Here is an 18,825-nt window from a genome sequence, read left to right as displayed (position 1 = left end):
ATTCCTGCTTAATTATTCTCCTGCTCAGGGAAAAGGGAGGCAGAGGAGCCTGGCAGGTTATGTCTCATGGAATGTCTTGGGCTGGAAGGGACCTCTAAAGGTCATCTAGCCCAACCCCCCTAAAATTAGCAGGGACACCTCCAACTAGACCAGACTGCTCAGAGGCCCATCAAGCCCTGAAAGTCTCTGGGGATGGGGCCTCCAGCACCTCCCCAAGAAACACACCAGCCTCATAGTAAAGAACTTCTTCCTAATGCCCAACCTGATGGGTGATAACCTGACTTTTGGCCACAGCAAATATTGCTGTCCCAGGTGGCAGAACTTCTTGAGGGAGAGACCAGAAGTTGGGAGGGTCAGAAAAAGCCTCAAGCTTCCCCTTCTTGGATACCACTCCACCCGGAAGCATGTCAGGCCCATGGGGAAGGGCCTGAGGAGGGGCAGGGGGGCTGCAGGGCCCTCCTTACAGCGTCGTGGCAGGAGGTGTAGACAATGTCCACCGAGGTCATGTTCTCGTCCAGGAAGTGGCGCCGGATGGCGATGGCGTTGCAGCCACAGCAGTTGTCCTCTTCTATGGTGACACTGGGAGCGTAACGGGGACGGGAGGGGCACAGACAGCAACACCTGCTGGGGTGAAAAGCAGCCTTGAGGAAAAGGGGGAGGTGAGAGAGGAAGGGCTGGAACCAAGGGAAAGCCAGACCCTGCGTGTCACTCCGGCATTGATGCTTCCCTGCCCCTGGAGGAGCTCCCCGAGTCCTGCTCCAGCAACCAAAAAGGGACCCTAGGCTCAGCTGTAGTTTTCCTTCTGAGCACCAGAGAGAGCTACAGTGCAACCAATCTCCAAGGAATCAGCACCTGGTGGGCTGGGATCCCTCCTCAAGGGGTGCCCTGCTCCCCAGCACTAAGATCTAGATCTATTTACAACAACAAAAAAAAAAAACAGGTCTAGACTCAATCCGGAACAAAAACCAGAAGCACAGATTGTTTTTCTCTTGATGAGACACTTCAGCACTACAAGTAGTTCCTCCCGAGAAGTTGCCTGAGTCTGTGCAAAAAGCTGAGCCCCAGGGAGGCTCTGGTGGCAGCACCACAAGCAGCTGAAAGCAAACACCTCCAACACCCCTGAGCTGGACTCCAGCACCGCCCCCACGGGGTGAGCACAGCAGGAAAACAGTTAGTGGGAAAGGACACAGCACAAACTCTGGGCAAGTCTTGCTAATGCTTTAAGACAGAACCAAATGGCAGCTCCCTGCAGATCTGGGCTGATCCACCTGAGTTCTGAGCTCCCAGCCAGTTGTTTTGACCCAGTGGGGAAGCACCTTGTGCCAGGTGAGCTCCTTCTGCTGGCTGGTCAGTCTGCACAGGACTGGCAGGATCCTTGGTGCCCCAGAAAGGACAGAGCATATAGGACAGTCTGGTTTATTTAACAGGACAAGCAGAGAAGCAATTGTAAGGAACAGGCTGAGGAGACAGATGTTGGAGTTGGAGGAGAAAGACAATGGAGTATGGAGGCCCAGAGTTATGAGAGATGGAGAGAAAAAGCAGGAGAAGAGGAGGGATAAAGAGAGGGGTGATGAAGAGAAGAGCAGAGGAGGAGGGATAAAGAGAGGAGTGATGAAGGGAAGAGCAGAGGAGGAGGGATAAAGAGAGGAGTGATGAAGGGAAGAGCAGAGGAGGAGGGATAAAGAGAGGGGTGATGAAGAGGAGGATGGATAAAGAGAGGGGTGATGAAGAGAGCAAAGTGATGGAAGAAAGGAGAATTCCAAACCTGGGAGAAACAGAAGGGAAAAGGGAAGGAGGAGGCAGAGTGCTAGCCAGGATGGCCACTCACGAGCAGGATCTGGCCAGGCGACAGAGTCCACATGTGGGATTCCTCATCAGGTAAATGGGCCAGCCATAGGCAGCCAGGGCAAACAGCATGTAGTAACACACCTCTTTGTACCGCTGCATCTCTTGCTGAAAGAGACAAGAGACTCACTAAGGCCTTATTCTCTTGGAGACAGTGAATTTTCCTACTGCTTCCCTCTTTTGTTTTTGCATCAGTTACACCTGTGCACCCTTCTCTCTGAGCACCAGCCTTTTCTCACAGCACCACTGACTGTGGGAGAGCAAGCTGGTTATGCTGGGCAAGATCCTCCCCCTCCCAGGAACAGCTCAGAGTGTCTCTGCCTCTTTTCCTAAGCCCCACCAGCTGTTGAACCAAACTAGAAGTTCTAGGGAACTTCTCCTGCTGCAAAGGAAGGTCATCTTCAGTGGGTTTTGCCCCATCCTACCCCAGTTGAGAAGATCAACTAGGTTTGAGTCCCAAGGTAAACTCTCTAAATATGCTGCTTCCATATTTCACAGGCCATAAGAGGACAATAAAGCCAGTTTGGGCCAACATTCCTCAGTGCTGTCTTCCAAAAGCTCTGCTGACATCTCTCCCCACACACCTAGTCAGAAGGAGGGACAGGCTGAGCATGAGCAGAGCGTTAGCATTGACCATAGAGCAGCCACAAGCGAGTTAAATCCCAGCATAACCTGCTCAGAAATCCTGGGATTGGGTCAGTCTGGCCTCTTGTGTAGCATTATCACCTCATCAAGGGCTTGCCCAGTGAAGGGCTGCACCAGCAGCATGCCAGGAGACAAGCCAAGCTTCATTCCCACAGACCAGAGCGGACTGCAGGCATTCCCATCCCCAGAACTGCTGACAAGCAGCCCCAGGGAGGAAGGTTCCACCTCACTGCAGGCAGCTCCCTGCCCTCAGCAAGATAGAGCCCTGCCTGCTGGGCTCCTCCATCTCTGCTGCTGGCACTTCCATCTGGAGCTCTCCACAACACTCCTGGATGCAACTCTCAACTCCTACCTCTGGCTTTGGAGAAACACCCAGTGCCTTCCCCAGCCAAGTGGAAATGCCACCACTGCCCACAGAGCAGAGGACAAAGTGAAAAAGAAGCAGTAATCTGAAGACAAAAGCCCTCCAGACTGCAAGCCCTGATTTGATATTCTGTTGTACTGATCTCTAAATCCTTTGGTGATTCCAGAGAGGGGCAGAAAGGAGCAAGAAAAGCCACTGAGAAGAAGAGAACAGGGGAGGTGGGGAAGCAGGGGACGTTGCAGGAGCACAGTTCAGTGACTTACCGTGTTTTTCAGATCCAGATACTTGGTGTTCCTGGTCACTGGCATCCCAGACAGAAAAGCTAAAATGTCATTGTTTGCCTGTAAGTCACAAACATACATCAAAATTCTTCTCTGTGACACCAAGACAAAATTCTAGGCCTGAGAAACAAAGCACTGTGTGAGCTGGGATGAGATCCTTGCAGGTATCCCAACCAGTCTCCTCAAATGGTTCCAATTCCACTCATTTCTGATGCCTGAACCCACCTCTGGGGAACACAAACCACCTTCCTCTGCATTGACACTCCTCAAGTACCACTGCCAGTAACAACTTGGGAATTAAAGCTCTTTTCCTGGAAGTTCCTCCTTCACTTTTCCCCAGAAGCTGGAATCTTCTCCACGCTCCCACACAGGAGGAATAATCCTCCCACTCCCCTTCACATACCTGCCACCTCCTTCAAGGCAGTTGCCCATTTTAGGGTCAAGAGCTAAATCTGAACGTGTCACCTGCCTAGAAAAGATGGCAGGTTTCACAAGCTTGACTTGGTGCCAGCGAGGCCCTTGGGAGAATCAGAAGAAGTCACTGAAGAAGCCAGTGTTTTGATTTCACAGCTCAGTGACTGGTGACAGCCCAAGAGAAACAAGGTGGGCAGGGTCATGGAGTTCTCCCACAAGGAGTCACAAGAGCAGCAGCTAACTCAGAGTGGTCACAGGGTTGGAAGGGACCTCTGTAGATCATCCCAAGTCCAACCCACCTGCCAGAGCAGGGTCACCTAGAGTAGGTTGTACAGGGTGGCGGCCAGGCAGGGTTTGAATGTCTCCAGAGAAGGAGACGCCACAGCCTCCCTGGGCAGCCTGTCCCAGGGCTCTGCCACTGTCCCAGTAAAGAGGTTTTCTCTAATGTTCAGCTTGACCCTCCTGTGCTCCAGCTGGTGCCCAGTGCCCCCTGCAGCCCCCTACCCACCTCGTCCAGCACGGCGTTGCGCTTCGCCCGCTGCCGCTGCCGCAGGAGGACCAGCCCGGCGATGATGTCAGAGGGGACAATGTCAAGGTCTCGGAAAAACTCAGCAAAAAGGTAGGCAATCTCAGAGTAGGCATCCTGAAAAATCCAGGGAGAGCAGCTCAGGAGGAGTTTTGGGTGTGGGAAGCCTCAAAACAGGACACAGAATGAGAACCAATGCAGCAGCGATGGCCTCATTTCCGCAGCTCGCTCTCCTAAACCTCCACGAGGTTCCTTCAGGGAACTTCAGGGTCTAATCATATTAATAACTCATTTATTTCACCCTCAGAGGCCTCAGCTGAGACTGAGTTGGTGCTATGCTGGGTGCTTGTGTGTGGGCAAGCAGAACACACCACACCCAGACACAGAGGGAGAGAAAAGCAATGTTTTCACCACTACATTGTAAAGAAGACGAGGTTTGAGCAACCTGGGCTGGTGGGAGGTGTCCCTGCCCATGCAGGGGGGTTGGAACCAGATGATCTTTAAGGCCCCTTCCCACCCAAACATTCTATGATCCAATGAGAACCAAGCAAATCCCAATCCAGTGTCACCAGGGAGTCACCCTTTCTCCTCAAAAGCAATTTCATCTGTACAAAGGCTACTCGGGAAGAACAAACCCACCATGGATTTTTGTCCTCTTGAACAGCCTCTTTGATTGTCACTCCACCCTGGGAACCTCTTGCCCATACTTAACCCAGCCCTCACCAGCCCAGGCACATCAGACAAAGTGACAGCTTTTGAGTCCTGGCCAGGACTTCACCATCACACACTTTGCTACGAGATCTCAAGAGAGTGAATCACAAGAAGCAGATGTCACACACGACTGCTCTTGGTCCTGAAGGAGCTCCCCAAGTTACCAGGCTCTTCCCAGGTTTATCTTGGATTACACCCAAGCAAAAAGGTCTGCAAAGGAAAAACCTGGAAAAAGATCTGAGTCATTGAATCCCCAGAAGAGAAGGTGAGCAGACCCAAAACAGGAAGACATCACAGGAGGGGCAGGACTGGAAGTGACCTGAGAGGGTCAAGTCAAGGCTCTGAAGCAGAGACACAAAGAAGGATATTTTGAGAAGAAATGTAATTTTCCCCTTTGCTCTCGACACAAAGAAGGATATTTTGAGAAGAAATGTTATTTTCCCCTTTACCATAAGAAAAATCCAAGGCCTTAAGCAAGAATGGTTTGGGAGGCTGGAGATGGGCTGGACTGAGACAGCACTGATCTGACCAGCTCAGACCAGCAAGCTTTAAGCCCAGGGTGATCCAGAGGTTGCACCAACAAAAAGTGGGGCTGAGCAAGTGCTGCAGCACCCAACAACGTCAGTATTTTGACTCTTGCCATCACAAAACCTTTCCTCCCAGGGTCTGTCACAGCCTTTTCCTGCCCTTTCAGCCCGTGTTTTCCCAGCCCCCAAAGCCATGGCTCTGCAGGCTGGTCTGAGCTGTGCACTTGAGGAAAGGCTGGTCTGCAGGACCAGGATCTCTCCATCTCTCAGGAAAGTAAATCCTTTCCCTCCCCAGCAGCCTTGCAGGAAATGACCCACATTCTTTTATCTCTGACAAACTCCTAGAGTACAAGATCACTTTCTCTCATGTTTTTACTTGCCTCCAAAAGCAAGTTCAATCACCATTAAGAACGGGGCTGCAGGTGCCAACTGTGCAGGTTTCCATGCCAGCTGTGCATGCCATCCAGCTCTGCACCAGCACAACTGCAGCATCCTTGAAGAACTGACCCCATCCATCTCAGCACAGCTCCTACCAGCACACAAAAAATACAAAGGGCCTCCAAGAAAAGCACCATGAACACCCATTAACCCACAGTGACAGAAACACTCCTTAAAACTGACCCAAAGCCAAGGCCAGGATGGATGTTCAAACATCAATGTCCTGCTCCAAAGGAAGGGGCTTTGCTGGAGCACCTGATATTATATCCTAAGATGGATTATAGTGCCCTGCTACAAACCCTGCAGGCTCTGAGCTTCAGCTCCACATGAACAGCTTCTTGCCCTGCTGCCATGTCCACTCTGCAGAATTATTTTCCAGCCCAGAGGATGATGATCCTTCTGCTAGAACATTTTTTTCCACCAAGATTGGAAGAGACAGCCATGGACTGAGGTCTGACCCGGTGCATACGCATTCATTCCACACACTGTCATGCCAGGACACACTAAGTCAGAGCTTGTTTCTGCAAAGAAAAGAGCCTGGAAATGGCTCAAGCTGAATGTAAAGTGGAAATTCAACAACTCAAGGAGTTGGAAGATTCTGGGATCTGCTTTTCTCCTGAACTGAAAAGAGAAGTAGAAACGGTCACTCCAGAATGAAGAGTTGGTTTAAAAAGCAAATAGAAAAAGGCTTGAGACAAAGTGAAATATTTTGCATTCCTGAATAAAACAGTTGTTCAGAAATCAGGCCTCTGGGATGCCTGGGTCTCCAGCCAGGCTGCAGCACCCACACTGCACCCTCAGGACCAGTGTCCCTGGGTACCTGGGCAGGGTGACCTGGCTGTGCTGTCAGGGGGAAGGTGCCTCTGCTGTGGTGAAAGAGAAAAGAACCCCTGAGGAAATGCTGCTGTTGGAGCTGCCCTGACACAAAGCTTGTTCCTTTCCAGTTTTTCAGATGGATTTTCCTCAGGAGCTCTAGCAGATGATCTGTGAGAGCTGGTAGTTCTGGGCTAGGGCTTCTCAGCAGGTTGGGGCTGGGACATTCCCTAGGAAGGTGGTGGCATTACAGGCAGTGCTGCAGGAACTGCCACTGGGAGCAGGAGGGTGCCACCACCCAGCCTGGATTTCTGCACAAAGGCTGTGACAACTCCAGCCACACTCTGGAAACTGCATCACAGGGAACACCACACAGCACCTACCAACCCACCCTTTCACTGCTCATCCTGGTTGCCACCTGTGAGGAGCACAGAGGTAGCCTTCACCTGACTCTCCACTATCCCTACAGTTCTTCATCTTATTACATCTTTCCCTCTTGAGGTTGAAATCCCAGTTTCATTTCCCTCCCTCTCCAAGTCCATATCCCCTCCAAAATCCTCCTTTTTGAGCCACATCTTGTAGGAGACCAACCACCAGGCTATATTTAGTGAGGACATCACTGATCTGGTCCCTTGGTGTTTTCCCTGTCATTTTCTGTGCCCTTCTACTGAAGCTTTTCTGATTGTTTGGCTGCTGCTGTGCACTGATGGCCTTGGTGAAGTGTCCTTGACAACTCCTACCTCTTTTCCTGAGAGGTTGTCCCTAATTCAGAGCCCACTGCATACAAGTAATGGAAATTGTTTCTTCAGATGTGCACACATCACCAACACTGTCTTTATGCCTTTCTTCTACCTTTGGTGACAACCCTCTGCTTGTCCTTGGTCTCTCAAGAGGTCTCAAATAGTCATAATTCTGATCAACTGAAACATCATGAGTCATCAGCAAAATTTCCCCTCCTAGGACACATGGAGGACAAGACTAGTTCTGGCAGCCACCACCCATCTGGGCAACCTGGGCCAGGGTCTCACCACCCTCCCAGGGAAGAAGTTTCTCCTCATGTCCAACCTACATCTTCCCTCTTCCAGTTTCAAGCCATTCCCCCTCACCCCATCCCTCCCTGCCCTTGTCCCAAGCCCCTCCCCAGCTTTCCTGGAGCCCCTTCAGGCACTGGAAGGTGCTCCAAGGTCTCCCTGGAGCCTTTTCTTCTCCAGGCTGAACATCCTAACTCTCCCAGCCTGTCTCCAGAGCAGGGCTGCTCCAGCCCTCAGATCATTTCTGTGTCCTCCTCTGGACTCTTTCCAAGAGCTCCCTGTCCTTTCTGTGTTGGGGACCCCAGAGCTGGACCCAGCCCTGCAAAGGGGTCTCATCAGAGTGGAGCAGAGGGGGACACAATGCCCTCCCTTGACCTGCTGGCCATGCTTCCTTCAATGCAGCCCAAGACATGGTTGTTTTCTGGACTCCAGCACACACTGGCAGCCCATGTTGAGCTTCTCATCAATCAGTACCCCCAAGTCCTTCTCCTCAGAACTGCTCTCAATCCATTCTCCACCCAGCCTGGCTTTATACTTGGGATTGCCCCTACCAAGAAACTCACACTTGACCTCCTTGAACTTTGTGAGGCTGGCACAGGCCCACCCCAAGCTCATCACACACAGGCTGAAGAGCAGGAACCTCAGGTGCTGCCGAGTCCCACGTGTCCCCAGCTATGCCCACAGTTTGCTCTGGCAGGAGCTCCTGGTACCTACCGACTGGGAGTCCTTTGTGCGGGTGCAGCAGAGGAAGACCTTGAGGCGGCGTGTCCAGCTGCTGGCCTGGCCCTCCTCCAGCCTGTGCCTGCAAGGCAAGGGGACAGCAGCCACGTGAGGACAGGCAGAGAGCACAGCTACAGGCACAGCACAGAGCCACAGGGTGCCTGGGGCTGCAAGGGACCTCTGCAGAGCATCTCACCCAACCCCCCTGCCAGAGCAGGATCCCCTAGAGCAGATCCCACAGGAACACGTCCCGGTGGGGTTGGAATGTCTCCAGGGATGGAGACTCCACAACTTCCCTGTTCCAGGGCTCTGGCACCCTCAGAGTCAAGAAGTATTTTCTTATAATTAGGTTAAACCACCAGTTTACTAGTTTGTGCCCATTGCCCCTTGTCCTGTCACTGGATACCACTGAAAAAAGTCTGACTCCACCCTCCTGACACCCCCTGGAGATACTTGTAAGCACTGATGAGATCCCCCCTCAGTCTTCTCTCCAGCTGAACAGTCCCAGCTCTCCCAGCCTTTCCCCACTGGGCAGATGCTCCAGTCCCCTCAGTATCTCAGTGGCCCTGGGCTGGACCAGTAGCTCCTTGTCCTTCATGACCTGTGGAGCCCAGAACTGGATGCAAACAGTAGGATCCAACACCAAGTCACACAACCTACACTACAACTGGTAAATGTGTCTTAAACCATATTCTTATATTTATTCTGGTCTAGCAGAGAGGAAGAGACCACAGAGGTTAGGCTGAGAGACCTGGGGCTGTTCAGTCTGGAGAGGAGAAGACTGAGAGGGAATCTTAGGAATGTTTACAACATCTGAAGGATGGGTGACAAGGAGAAGGGGCCAGGCTCTTTTCAGTCATGCCCTGGGACAGGACAAGGGGCAATGGACACAACCTGGAACATGGGAAGTTCCACCTCAACATGAGGAGAAGCTTCTTTACTGTGAGGGTGACAGAGCCCTAGGACAGGCTGCCCAGAGAGGCTGTGGAGTCTCCTTCTCTGGAGACTTTCAAGACCCATCTGGACATGTTCCTTTGTGACCTGCCCTGGGTGATCCTGCTCTGGCAGGGGGGGTGGATTAAATAATCTCCAGAGGTCTCTTCCAACCCTGACCATCCTGTGATTCTGTGATTCATTTGATAGGACAGGAGGGACAATCATCTGGCTGTTCTGGTCAGGACCAAGCCTCTGTATTTACACACATGGTGTCCTGCCTGAATGGGATGACCAAAAGGAAGCTGCTGGTGTTCTATGATACCTGCTGGGAGCAGGATGTCCAGGAGCACCTGAGGAAAGGAGGCTCTGTTGGTCACTTGGCAGCTGCACCACGTGCCAGGAGGTACCACCACCCAGTAGGAAAACTCTGCCCTGGAGACAGGGGGTGGGAATGGTACAAAAGCTCCTGAGCACTTGGTATGAGAGGAGCTGTGCAACCCTCTCCAATAAACAGCATATTTGGGAAGACAGATTTATTAGACATAAAACAGCCTCGGAACTGAAACAATGTGCACTCCTCATTCAAGTTCTGGTGCATAACTTGAGCCAAAAAAAAAAGACAAGCAAGCTAAAGATTCTCTTTCAATTTAGAAAGGTTGAAAGGAGGCTGATACAGAAGGTTTAGCTCAACTCACATTTGCTTTCTATGCCATTTCAATTTCAGCTTCCAAATTAGCTAATGGGACAAACCTATTCAAAATGAACTATAGGTGAGTTCACTCCACTGCTGGGAGCTTGTCCTAGTTTTCCTACAGTTGTCCTACACTTTGCAGGGTGACAGCTCCTCCCTTTTTGACTGGAACACTTGCAGACAACCCCTAGATCAAGTCAGGCTTGTCCTTGTAGAAGTGGGTGACTCTGTGGTTCTGTGCTGCTTACATCAAGTGCCCAGCTCCTCTGCTTTTTCTAAAGGTGAGCACAGACTCACTGACTCACACAGGTCAGACCTATCCAAAAAAAACCAGTCACTTCTATTTTCTGGCAGGTGATCATAGCAGGAAAAGCCCAGGCACAGAAAGCAGGTTGCACCTGGAAGAACTAGATGCTGGTAAAGAATTATTTGCCTGCAACAGAAGGAGCAGATCACAAGAATCATTTTGCTTGGTAAAGACCTGTAAGATCATTGAGTCCAACCATTAACCTAACAAAGAATCATTAAGGTTGGAGAAAACCTCTAAGATCACCAGGTCCAACCATCAATCCAACACCACCGTGCCCACTAAACCATGTCCCCAAGTGCCACATCTACAGGGTTTCTTAACACCTCCAGGGATGGGGAGTCCACCCCTGCCCCGGGCAGCCTGTTCCAGTGCCTGCCCACTCCTCCAGTAAAGAAATTGTTCCCAATATCCAATCTAAAGCTTCCTTGGCATAACCCAAAGCCATTTCCTCTAGTCTTATTGCTGACTTCTTGGGGCAGATCCAGCAGGGCAACGCATCAACTCATGCCTGAGCATTTTAAAACATCTGTAACCTCCAAGGAAGACTCCAAAAGAGGAACAGGAATATGAGTGTCCTAAGACAGAGCTGCCAGTCCCCAGTTTGCTCCACCAAATGCCAAAGAACTTGGGCAGCAATGCAAAGAACTTGATGGTGGGGGTAGAACAAGCAAGTGTGCTCTGAGCTATTTTCACTCCAACTTCTCCCAAATCCTCTCTTCCTAACACTGACCTTCCACAAGCTCAGCATGAGCTCTAAAGCAAGTTTCTTAGAAAAGCCTCAGCACAATTAGCTGTTTTGTTGTTTTATTTCCTTAGCTCTGCAAGAACAGAAAAGCCCCCACGCATCACGATGCCACTGGTAAAGGAAAACCACTGGGCAGAGTCCAACAGCTCCAGCAAAAAGGAAGTTACAAGTCTCCTTAGTGAGTCAAACAAATCAAAGGGGTTGCATTAATTAAGATAGAGGAAATGGCTCTGGTTAAATATAGTTTTATGTGTCTGAAGAAGGGCAACCAAGCTGGGGAAGGGTCTAGAAGTCTCAGGAGGAGCAGCTGAGGGAGCTGGAGGTGTCCAGCCTGGAGCAAAGGAGGCTGAGGGGAGACCTGCTGGCTCTGCAGCTGCTGAGAGGAGGTTGGAGCCAGGGGGGTCGGGCTCTGCTCCCCAGGAACAAGGGATGGGACAAGAGGAAAGGGCCTCAAGCTGCACCAGGGGAGGCTGAGGTTGGATCTGGGGAACAATTCCTGCCTGGCAAGGGTTGTCAGGGCCTGGCCCAGGCTGCCAGGGCAGGGGGGGAGTCCCCATCCCTGGAGGGGTTTCCAAGCCCTGGAGATGTGGTGCTGAAGGACATGGGGCAGGGGTGGCCTAGGCAGGGCTGGGTTGGATTTGATGATCTTAGAGGTATTTTCCAGCCAAACCTACTCTACAGTTCAGTGATACAAAGGGCAAATCCCTGCTGCACAGGAGGAGACACGTACCACTGCAGACAGAGGGACTGCAAGAGGGAAATCAAGTGTCTGACAGGGTAACAACCCAGAACCAGGCAAAGGATTTCAGAATATATCCTTTGGAAAGGATTGCTTTAAGCAAGTGGAGAACTTCCAAATAGATTGTTTGAAAACAATGGTTTTAGCAGTGAGCACACGGGACCATTTGATGTTCCCCTTTCCCATTATAGCCCACAGCATTTTGCTTCTTAACATCTGTGAACATCCCCTTTCTACCTATAAACACTCCCAGAGTGAAAAGCTGCAAACAGCAGGCAGGAGCTCTCCCAAAATATTACAGCCCTGCAGGCACAAACCTGGCCCTGGTCCAAGGGACAAACACCTTCACTCTCTTGCCGGGGATCTCAAAACTCCTTCCAAAGGAGATAATTTTTGGGGTTTGATTTACTTTTCAATTGTCTGGCAGAAAACTTTGCCATCTGTGGCACTCTGTTGCCTTTTGGGAAAATGATGCATTGAGCCACTTGGATGTCATGTGGGCCACAAGATCCACAGCTTCTCATCCTGATCTCCTCAGGCATGTTCTGACCACAGTGAAGCCATCACACTCATTAGGCTACCAGGGCAGTGACCCTAAATATTCCAGTAACATAGTGGAAAGGTTAGGAAGAATGTCTTCTTCATGCAGCAATAAAAATTAATAAATAAATCAGGCTGCTCCAAACAAAACTCAGTGCATCACTTAGGAAAGTCAGGTTTTCCCTCAAAAAGACAACCTGAAGGATCCCATTTCAAGACACTGGAAGAGCATCTATTCAAAACAGCCCTTGAATTCAAGCAAATTCTAAATTTGTAGAGTGCTTCTTAAAAGCCTCCTTGTTTGAGCATTCCAAACCTAATGCCCTCAAGTCCTACAAAGCCACATTCCTTGCTGACAGTCACATATGTCAAGGCTGCATCAGCAAACAAAGCCTGTTTGTGTTGTCCTGCTACTGGGGAGAAGGGAAAAAAACCTTCTGAGAAATGCCCTGCTTGGTGAAAAAAAGCTTGCAAATCCCCATCTGGGTAGCTCAAAGATGCAGTCAATTCTTAATTAAAAGATCTGGCTGCCAACAAAAAAAAAGAAATTGCTTCATGGCCAAGACCAAATAGGTCATATTTTGAAGACAAAAAGAAAGGAAGAAAGGGGCTTTGGAAGAAGATGCTGCCTCAACCCAAGGAAAACCTCAGCACTGCCTCCCTGTTGGCAGGCAACCCACTGCTAAGGATGGACAACCAAGCTGTTCTGGGCAGCACTGGCTCAAGGGGCTCATAAGGATTCACAAATTCAGAGACTGAAGCAAAATCACAGAGTGCTTGGGGTTGGAAGGGACTCTGGAGATCATCTCACCTGACCTCCCTGCCAGAGCAGGATCCTCTAGAGCAGATCCCACAGGAACACATCCAGGTGGGTTTGGAATGTCTCCAGGGGTGGAGATTCCACAATCTCCCTGAGCAGCCTGTCCCAGGGCTCTGTCACCCTCAGAGTCAAGAAGTACTTTCTTATATTTAGGTTAAACCTCCTGTGTACCTGTTGGTGCCCATTGCTCCTACTCCTGTCACTGGACACCACTGAGAAGAGTCTGGTCCCATCCTCCTGACACCCCCTGGAGATACCTATAAGCACTGATGAGATGCTCCCTTCAGTCTCTTCTTCTCCAAGGCTGAACAGCCCCAACTCTCTTTCCTCCAGTCCCTTCATCATCTCAGTGGTCTGTGCTGGACTCTCTCCAGTAGCTCCTTGTCCTTCTTCAACTAGGGAGCCCAGAACTGCACCCAGTGCTCTAGGAGAGGCCTCCCCAGGGCAGAGCAGAGCAGAGCAGAGCAGAGCAGCTCGATACTCAGCTCCACACCGCATCGCTTCTCCTCCTTTGGGGACAGATGCCCACACACAGCACCTGACTGAGCTGCATTCTTCCAAAAATCACCCTCACCAGCAAAGAGAAGCCACGCCTGAAGCTGAAGACTTCCTGAAGCAAGGCAAGGAGAAGAGGAAGAACCAAAAGGGAAGGCTGCCTTACCGCAGGTTGTAGGTCCTCAGGTTGCGCTGCCGCCGCTTGGTGGCCCTCAGCTTGACAAAGGTCCTGCCCGTCGGGTCAAAGACACACAGGACAGTGATGCAGACACTCAGGATGACAACCCAGTTGCACACCACCATTCCTGCCAAAAGACAGGAGAAATCAAATGCCCTGCCCATGCATCTTGGCAATGCCTCTTCCTGCTTGCCCCCAGAGCCAGCTCTCTGTGGCTGCAGGGCACAGAAGGTTACTCCCAGTCCTCCTGCAGCCACAGCAGGAAATCCTCTGGAAAGGCTCCTAAAGCACAGCTGGGTGTTCCAGCTGTTTTGGGAGACTGATCCTGCAGGCAGCCATTACATACTCACTGAGGATCTAAGGGGACTGCAACATTAGCATCAGCCCCACAGGAGACCGGCTGAGATGGCAAAGGAATTCCAAGAGAACAGTAAAACTATTTGGAACTGAAGAAGGGGAATCAGGTCTTCCAGACTCCCCAGCCAGCCCCTTCCATGGGAATGGGAACTCTTGCCTCAGTGCAGACAGCACAAACACATGAATAGAACAACTGTTCTGAGCAAGAAGGTCTCAGGAAAACAAGGACCACATTGACAGCTCCAATCCACTCCCAACAGCCCAGCCCCACATGGGTGAATGAACGAGCTCTCCAAGGCAAGAGGGTGTCTGTGCATCCCAGAGGAACACACAGAGAACATTCCAAATACTTACCCAAAGTGACACTCTTGGCTGTGATGTCGTTGCAGGAAGCATAGTACTGTGTCAGCCAGACAATGCCCACAATGGCATAGACAAATTCAATCAGCAAGATAGCTGGAACAAAAGGAACACAACAGAGAGTAGCAGCATCTCCCAAAGGATTAAGGACTTCCTCTCCCCACCTCCTGGGGAGGAAACCCACAGGCAGGTCCTTTAGCAGGACAGCTACACAGAATGACTACAGGAGTGGGCCCCAAGGCTTTGGAAGGTGATAGTCAAGAAAGTGAACCAGAAATGTGATGTGTCCTTAATGCTAATTAACTCCTAAACGACACAAGGACCACATGTGCAAAGAGCTGCCAGTGCCCTCGCCTCGATCAAAGGGGGAATCGGCCCAGAAACCAACCCTGTCTTGGGCTGCATCAACAGCAGCATGGCCAGCAGGGCCAGGGAGGGGATTCTCCTCCACTGCTCTGCTCTTGAGAGACTCCACCTGGAGAACTGGGTTCAGTTCTGGAGTCCACAACATAAGGAGGACATGGAGCTGTTGGAGTGAGTCCAGAGGAGGCCACGGAGATGATGGGAGGGCTGGAGCAGTTCTGGAGCCAGGCTGGGAGAGTTGGGGTGTTCAGCCTGGAGAGGAGAAGGCTCCAGGGAGACCTTAAAGCACCTTCCAGTGCCTGAAGGGGCTCCAGGAAAGCTGGGGAGGGACCTGGGACAAAGGCAGGGAGGGATGGGATGAGGGAGTTGGATTAAAACTGGAAGAGGGGAGGTTTAGGTGAGATATTAGGAAGAAATTATTCACCACAAGGGTGGTGAGACCCTGGCCCAGGTTGCCCAGGGAAGCTGTGGCTGCCCCATCCTTGGAAGTGTTGAAGGGCAGGTTGGATGGGGCTTGGAGCAACCTGCGCTGGTGGGAGGTGTCCAGGCCCATGCAGGCAGTTGGAACTGGGTGATCTTTAAGGTCCTTTTCAACCCAAACCACTACATGATTCCACCCATGACAGTGGAATCCTTCCCTTATGTTACAAGAATCCCATGTAACCACAGCACCCAGGGCTCGACCACCTCAGCCAGCTGCCCTGGTTCAAGTAGTCTTGTGTCCCCAGGATTAATCCTGCTTGCTACACTTAGCAAATGTTCCCAGCCCCTCTGTCCTTCGCAGTCCTTCCTGTAATAGCTCCCAGGACACAGTCCTTAAGGAGTTATTTACTGGCTCCTCCCTTTTGACCCTGGTAACAAGCAAGGACCTGAGGGTTGACAGCAGCTCCCTGGCAATGAACAGTTGGGAACCACAGCTCTGAAGTGCTCATCCTCACACTTAGTCCCTCACACATTACAACCCCAAAGTACAGGTGAGCAACAAGGTATGGAGAGGGTAAAGAGTTTGCTCAGCAATGTCTAGCAAGGCTTTGGTGGAGCTGAGACTAAACCCACCTTCCAGCCCAGTCAACTAATCATCCACCCTTCTCTCCATGCTGGTGGAGAACCTTTCCAGAAGTGGCTCCTTACAGACTCTCACTATCCTAGGAAGACCAGTTCAAACAGCTTTCAACAGCAGCAGGCAAGGAACCAGGGCTGGACCTGGCTCCTGATCAACCCAGCTTCTGTTCTTAAACTGAGCTAGACTTTGCCTACCTGGGCCTCTCTCCCCTCTGAGATTATCAGGAGCAGCAGCACAGATGAGACTTCCCTAGGTTAAAATTCCTTCTCTAAATCCATATGCACCAAATAGCACAAGCTTAAAATGGGACAGTCACATGGACCTTGCCCACACACTGGTCACACTCCTATTTCTATCACCAGAACTGATGAAGCCATTAGGAGTAAAAAGCCCCATGAAACAAACATATGCAAGACCCAAGATAGACTGTAAATACAGATCCCGAACACATGTCTCAGTTGAAGGCAGACAAGGAAGAAAAGTGGATGATTCTTGGGTAGGAAAATGGCTCTTTGCCTTCTCTCTCCCTCCCCTGGCCCATTTAGTCTGGTTTAAACACGGTGTTACTCAAGCTGTCAGGCTCTGGGTGCTTCCCCAGGGAGGCTGCAGCGTGTCTGGGAAACTGGAGAGAAAGATTTGTTTGCTATTCATGTGAACAATTTGCACTTAGCACTCAGAGGCAGAAATGTCTCTCAGACTGAGCTTTCAAGCAAGGTTACCCATCTTTTAGCAAATCCTGCCCCAAAACAATCCAGCAAAAAGAGAGATGCAAAAACATGAGATGCTCTGATTGGAATCAGCTTGACTCTGCATCTCCAGAAGATTCTTCTCTTGAAATCTTAATTCAGCACAGAATAAACTGATCAAGTGTCTGTGCCTGGAAGACAATGGAACAGAGGAGGGAAGACAAGCTAAAGAGGAAGCCCTGAATGAGAGATGAAGGAATCATCTCTCTTCTGATCTAGTTCTTGGTTGGTGAGGCAGAAAATGCTTTTTTGGAAGACTAGACCAAGAGAGAGGATGTAAGCAGGGAGCAGGTGGTAACCCTATTTATCTCGGGGTGCCTGGAGGTGGAGCATCCAAGTGCAGGTTGCAGGATGGAAAGATACATCCCATGTGAGTCAAGAGGTCAAGTGCATGTCTTGGGGTAGGTGGGTGTAGATTTCAGTGTCTGTATGACAGGCAGGGACCTGCACTTCCTCAGGGTGAGAACCACCATGATGTATAGAGCTGTGTGTTTGTATCAGAGCAAAATGTGGGCAGGGGAGGAAAAGGTGAGGGAGAGGTGTAGATGGATCTCAGTGTGGCAGCTCTCTGCTGGAAGACCAAAGGGGAGCATATTTTTGTGAGAGGAAAAGGCTGTACCTGCATGGCAATGAGGGTGACAAGCTCAAGGTTTGTTAGGAAGGTATTTGGGGCATTGCATGAGACTTGCAGCAATGCCAGGGTGCTGTACAGGGGATGTATTCAGATGCATATCACATCCCAGTGGCCATCTGGATGTCTTTCAGAAGCTGTGTGTTTGTCAGGGTGTGGGGAGAGAAGTCTTCTGCGATAGCAGATGGCAGTGTGGAGGCTGAGTCATGAGGAGGCCCCAGGCCCCTGCCTCTTACCCAGTCTGACATAGAGCACATACTGCATGGAGTCCCGGGGCTCTGTGTACAGGATGCTGCCCCTCATGCTGAGCCAGATGATTGCCACCTCTGCGATCATACAGCTGAGCAGGATGCCCAGGTAACCTCTGCCGTGGTCCACCAGGTTAAGCGAGCAGGTCTCGTTGGGGTTGTACACCAGCCCAAAGAGCACCACAGAGAGGATCACAAACCTGCCAGTCACAAACCAGCTTGTTACCAGCAAAGAAAGCTGCATGTAGTATCATCCCACACCTGCTCTACTCACAAAGCTACTGAGGACCCTCAGTGTCCCACAGCTACTTATAATTATTATTTGTTTGTTCTGGAATTCTCCTCCCCACAAGCCACCCAGAGGCTCTGCTACCGCAGTCAGAACAATTTGATGATCTGTGTCAAGTCACATTATCTCATGGGATCTGCCACTCCAGTTGTTTTTCCTGAGCCCCTGCACAGAAACACAGCCCCAGACTCCAGCGGGTAGCCCGGGAGGATGCAGGGAGCTCTGGTCATGCTCCTCCTTTGGAACTGGAACTAAAACTTCAAACCAAACTTATCCAAAGAACCAGAACTGGGAACATGCTGGTGTCTGTCACAAATGCCCCAAACAAGCCTTCCAGCTGCCACGTATAAGAGCGGGAAGAGTTACAGCTGCAAGAAACAGGAATAGCAAAAAAGATGTGCTGGGAGAACTGAAAGCACACTGATGGTGCCTCTCTCACTTACCAGGTGGTGTGCAGGAGGAAGAGGAAGACTGCTGGCAAAACCAGGTCATCACTGCCCACAGACCAGCGCCGGCGGAACACAACAATCCCTGGCATGGCTAGTGGGTCTGGGGGGGTCCAGCCGGCACGACACTCACCTCCTAGAAAAGAACAGAGTCAAAAATGCTGCTGAGCCTCCTCAACCCCCTGCAGGGAGCCCCACACCAGCAGCAGGACCGAGAACTGTCCTGTTACACCAAAGGTGAAGGAGCTTCTTCCTTCCAGCGGCAGGGGGCACGGCGTGCTCGAGGAGGAGAAGGACACACAGTTTAAAGAGTGGGAAGTATCAGGTGAAGCAGGTGGAGAACTCCCTGAACATAATCACCACTCACTCGGCTCCACTTCACAAGATTACTCAGAATCCTGTTAGGGCTGGGTGTTGGCAAGAGGTCACTGGGGGGTGCTTGGCCAGGATATCCTGACCTCAGCCCTAACGAGGGTCCTACTGCCAGCTTTTTCTCTTGTTGTCCCAACAGTTCCCTCCCTCCCTTGGCTCTGCAAACCAAAATACCCATTAG

The 18,825-nt window shown here is 51.0% G+C and overlaps 1 protein-coding gene across 1 annotated transcript in view; it reads right to left on the bottom strand.

Moving 5' to 3' along the window:
- Positions 1–18,364, bottom strand: part of DAGLA (diacylglycerol lipase, alpha) — a 33,735-nt gene extending 15,371 nt beyond the window's left edge. Inside the window, exons 1-9 of the mRNA XM_010004450.1 lie at positions 18,270–18,364; positions 17,526–17,737; positions 14,481–14,582; positions 13,758–13,896; positions 8,310–8,397; positions 4,058–4,192; positions 3,118–3,195; positions 1,829–1,953; positions 465–621 (exon numbers count right to left, since the gene is read on the bottom strand). Coding sequence (XP_010002752.1) covers positions 465–621; positions 1,829–1,953; positions 3,118–3,195; positions 4,058–4,192; positions 8,310–8,397; positions 13,758–13,896; positions 14,481–14,582; positions 17,526–17,737; positions 18,270–18,364 — 1,131 coding nt within the window. The remainder of the gene's footprint in view (positions 1–464; positions 622–1,828; positions 1,954–3,117; positions 3,196–4,057; positions 4,193–8,309; positions 8,398–13,757; positions 13,897–14,480; positions 14,583–17,525; positions 17,738–18,269) is intronic.
- Positions 18,365–18,825: the final 461 nt, after the last annotated feature.

Source organism: Chaetura pelagica, unplaced genomic scaffold (genome assembly GCF_000747805.2).
Source record: "Chaetura pelagica isolate M959 unplaced genomic scaffold, ChaPel_1.0 scaffold579, whole genome shotgun sequence".
Classification (NCBI taxonomy): Eukaryota; Metazoa; Chordata; class Aves; order Apodiformes; family Apodidae; genus Chaetura; species Chaetura pelagica.
Note: the sequence above shows the minus strand (reverse complement) of the source record. Positions and strands in the feature narration are given on the sequence as shown.